This window comes from Dermacentor variabilis, chromosome 3 (genome assembly GCF_050947875.1).
Source record: "Dermacentor variabilis isolate Ectoservices chromosome 3, ASM5094787v1, whole genome shotgun sequence".
NCBI lineage: Eukaryota > Metazoa > Arthropoda > Arachnida > Ixodida > Ixodidae > Dermacentor > Dermacentor variabilis.
The window spans coordinates 174,421,082-174,423,954 of record NC_134570.1 but is presented as its reverse complement, the minus strand read 5'-3'; the positions used below and the strand labels follow the sequence as shown (position 1 = coordinate 174,423,954).

General features: G+C 44.8%; 1 protein-coding gene across 1 annotated transcript; it reads right to left on the bottom strand.

The window, feature by feature from the left end:
* Positions 1-550: 550 nt before the first annotated feature.
* LOC142574917 (uncharacterized) lies at positions 551-1,330 on the bottom strand. The gene has a single exon (XM_075683910.1). The coding sequence runs from the start codon at positions 1,328-1,330 to the stop codon at positions 551-553; it is 780 nt and encodes a 259-aa protein (XP_075540025.1).
* Positions 1,331-2,873: the final 1,543 nt, after the last annotated feature.

Here is a 2,873-nt window from a genome sequence, read left to right as displayed (position 1 = left end):
GATGTCCTCCTCAACTTTTATATTTTGTGATATCTTTTGGCGCTGATCACATATCACGGTCACGTACTTGAGCAAGGAACGCACAGAGGTCAGATTCGTAAAAAACCTCGCCTTGATGGCAGCAAGATACAAGTTCCTTCTCAGAAACCACATATTTTCTTCAGCTTCTGAACAGGTGTTGGTATCGTGTGTGTTCCAGCTGAGAGGTGTACGTACAATGACGCCAAGCTGTTTTTTGTGGTTAACATGGGTTATATGCAGGATATCAAGATAGCTAGGCCAACAGACTTGGAAATTGAAAAGATGGAACTCACACATCACAGTACATACCACATCGCTGTAAACGAAAGCCCACACAGCGTCGGGTAGCAAAAGCATACTGTGCAACACCGTGAAACCTCGTTATAACGAACAGTTAAAAAGTCGGAAATTAGTTCGCTATATCCATAATTCGTAATATAAAATTTCGTAAAAAATACATGCAAGAGGAACAAAATTCAATCAGAGAAGGCACAGCAACTCGAACGATGCTTACTTGGGTCATGTTCATTTATTTATGCACAAAGAACTGCGTTATCGCGGCTTGCTTCTTGGTGTTGATCGCATTCCCTATCACGCCCTGTTCCACAGTTTGCAAACACTCAACAAGGGCAAACCCACTGCGATCAATAGCACTGCAGTGGCGGCGCAGTAAATTCAACGCAGCAAGTGCTTCTTGTGAAGTCGGAATGTTCTCATCGTCTGCAGGGTCAGCCTGAGCTTCGTCTGCGGGATGTTCAGAGACTTCCGCAGTGATTTCGGCGTCCGTCAGTACAGCCGTGGTCGCTGAGGTGTCGTCGCCACCTACGAAGTCTTCTACAGTCATTGTTGCGTGCATGTCACCAACAAAACGCGAAAAATCGTTACAGGCCTCATCGAGCTCGCGGAGCTCTGCTTCTGCTTCGTCGGGATCGTCACCATCGTCACTTGATGCATGGGGCTCTGGTGGAACAAAACCTGCGTGCCGAAAGCAGTTGGCAATCGTTTCACCTCTCACACTGTCCCGTGCCGCTTTAAGCATCTGGATTGCTCCCAGCAGGTCGATCTTCAAGTCTTGCTTCATACGAAGCTTCACGAGAAGAGTGCCAATCAGTCTCCTCTTATGAACTGCCTTGAAGGTCCTGATTACGCCTTGATCTAAAGGCTGCAGCTTGGCTGTCAGCGGCGCTGTCAGCGGTTTTGAGATGCGGACGATTTCTTTGGCTGTCAACTCTCGATGACGACGTGGCATCTGTGGCGCTGTCAGCGCCTGCGAGGTAGTCTTAAACGTGTGCTGCGCCGCAAAACACATTTGTAGTGCAACGAAGCCTGCCGCCTGCTATTAAAGTGAGGTAGGGCTTGGCGTCGCGAAGTTCGTTATATCCGTTTTATGCCAAACCGCGTTCGCTATAGGAAGTTAAAAATACATGTGTTTCACAAAAATATTTCGGAAGAGTTCGATATATTCAATAATTCGTTATATGCGTGTTCGTTATATCGAGGTTTCACTACAAGACAAAAAATAGAACGATTTATAAATCATATAACAATGGAGTTCCTGCTACATAGAGAGAGCTTGTTGAGTAACGTAGAACACTTTCGATAACAAACTAATATTTCGAGTGAGTTTTAGTTTCAATTGCAATGGGTTTCACATTCTTGCAACAATACATTCTCGTCACCTTAAACATATAACAATTCAGAAGATTAATACTTTTGTCATATACATCTCAAATTCCTCGGAGGGATAGTAGCAACAGTTTGTTTACACACGCAACAAAAATCCTATTGAATCTACCGACCAGCAACGAAGCCTTGTCGTTCCGAACACGTGCAAGCAGATTGTTCACTGGGAAGTTTCTAAGCGAATAGAATGAAGTTACATTGTAAATTCGGTCGTTGTAAGCCTTCCAAAGGTGTTGGATAGTTATTGTAGGCACGTACCCGAGGTTTAAAACGCTAATCTTTATGGATATCATTAAGTGGAAGTGTAATGACCGGAGTACAGGTTGAGAAAATGTCGATGCGATTTAAGGGGTACATTTATTTATTTTTATTTTACCTAAATTACTCTCAATATGAAGGTACAGAAGAGAGGGGAGTGGCTAGAGAAAATAGTTACAAATATATTATAAATGCGAAACAAATCGCCGCCGCACGAGAACGAGAAAAATTCTAGAAAGAAAAAACAATCACATCGGTGACGAGAAAAATATACGTGAGCCTAATACCTATACAATGTTCGGCTATGTAAGAGAAAAACAACACACTGCTACACGTTACAATAAAATAGTCTACTCCACCTAAAATGCAGTTTATTACTTTGATAGAGTCGTAGTTTTCAATATTGACTAGTGATGCTGGAAGATGATTGCACGAGGCAGATATGAATCTCAAAACGATGCCATTCTGAACGCCAGCCCTATGAACGTGACCAAGTCTGTGATATACACTGTGCGGGAGCAACTAGTTGCTTAAACAGATCATGTCGGTAATTCAACCTATGATAAGGCCTCCTCTTCCCTAGCCCGGCTGTGCGCCGCCGTCGCGGTATCCTAGACCTATTCTCCGCGGGGTGCAGAAGTTGAGCGAGCCGAGATGATTGGTGCCCGCGTGTGCGCCGTCTTTCTGCGCGACTAGTGCTGTGCCTACTGCATTCTCAATTTCGGAGGAGCGTGGAAAGGAGAGGCGCTAGCTCCCCTCTGTTCGCCCTCTTCGTCACGCCAGCTCTGTGCAGTGAGAGCTCGCGGTCAACGAGAGAGATCTGCTCATATTTGCCTGTACGCGCGTGACACCATGCTTCCTCATTTAATTTGTAAGCGAATGCTTGCTGCCATTTATACCGCCGATGAAAC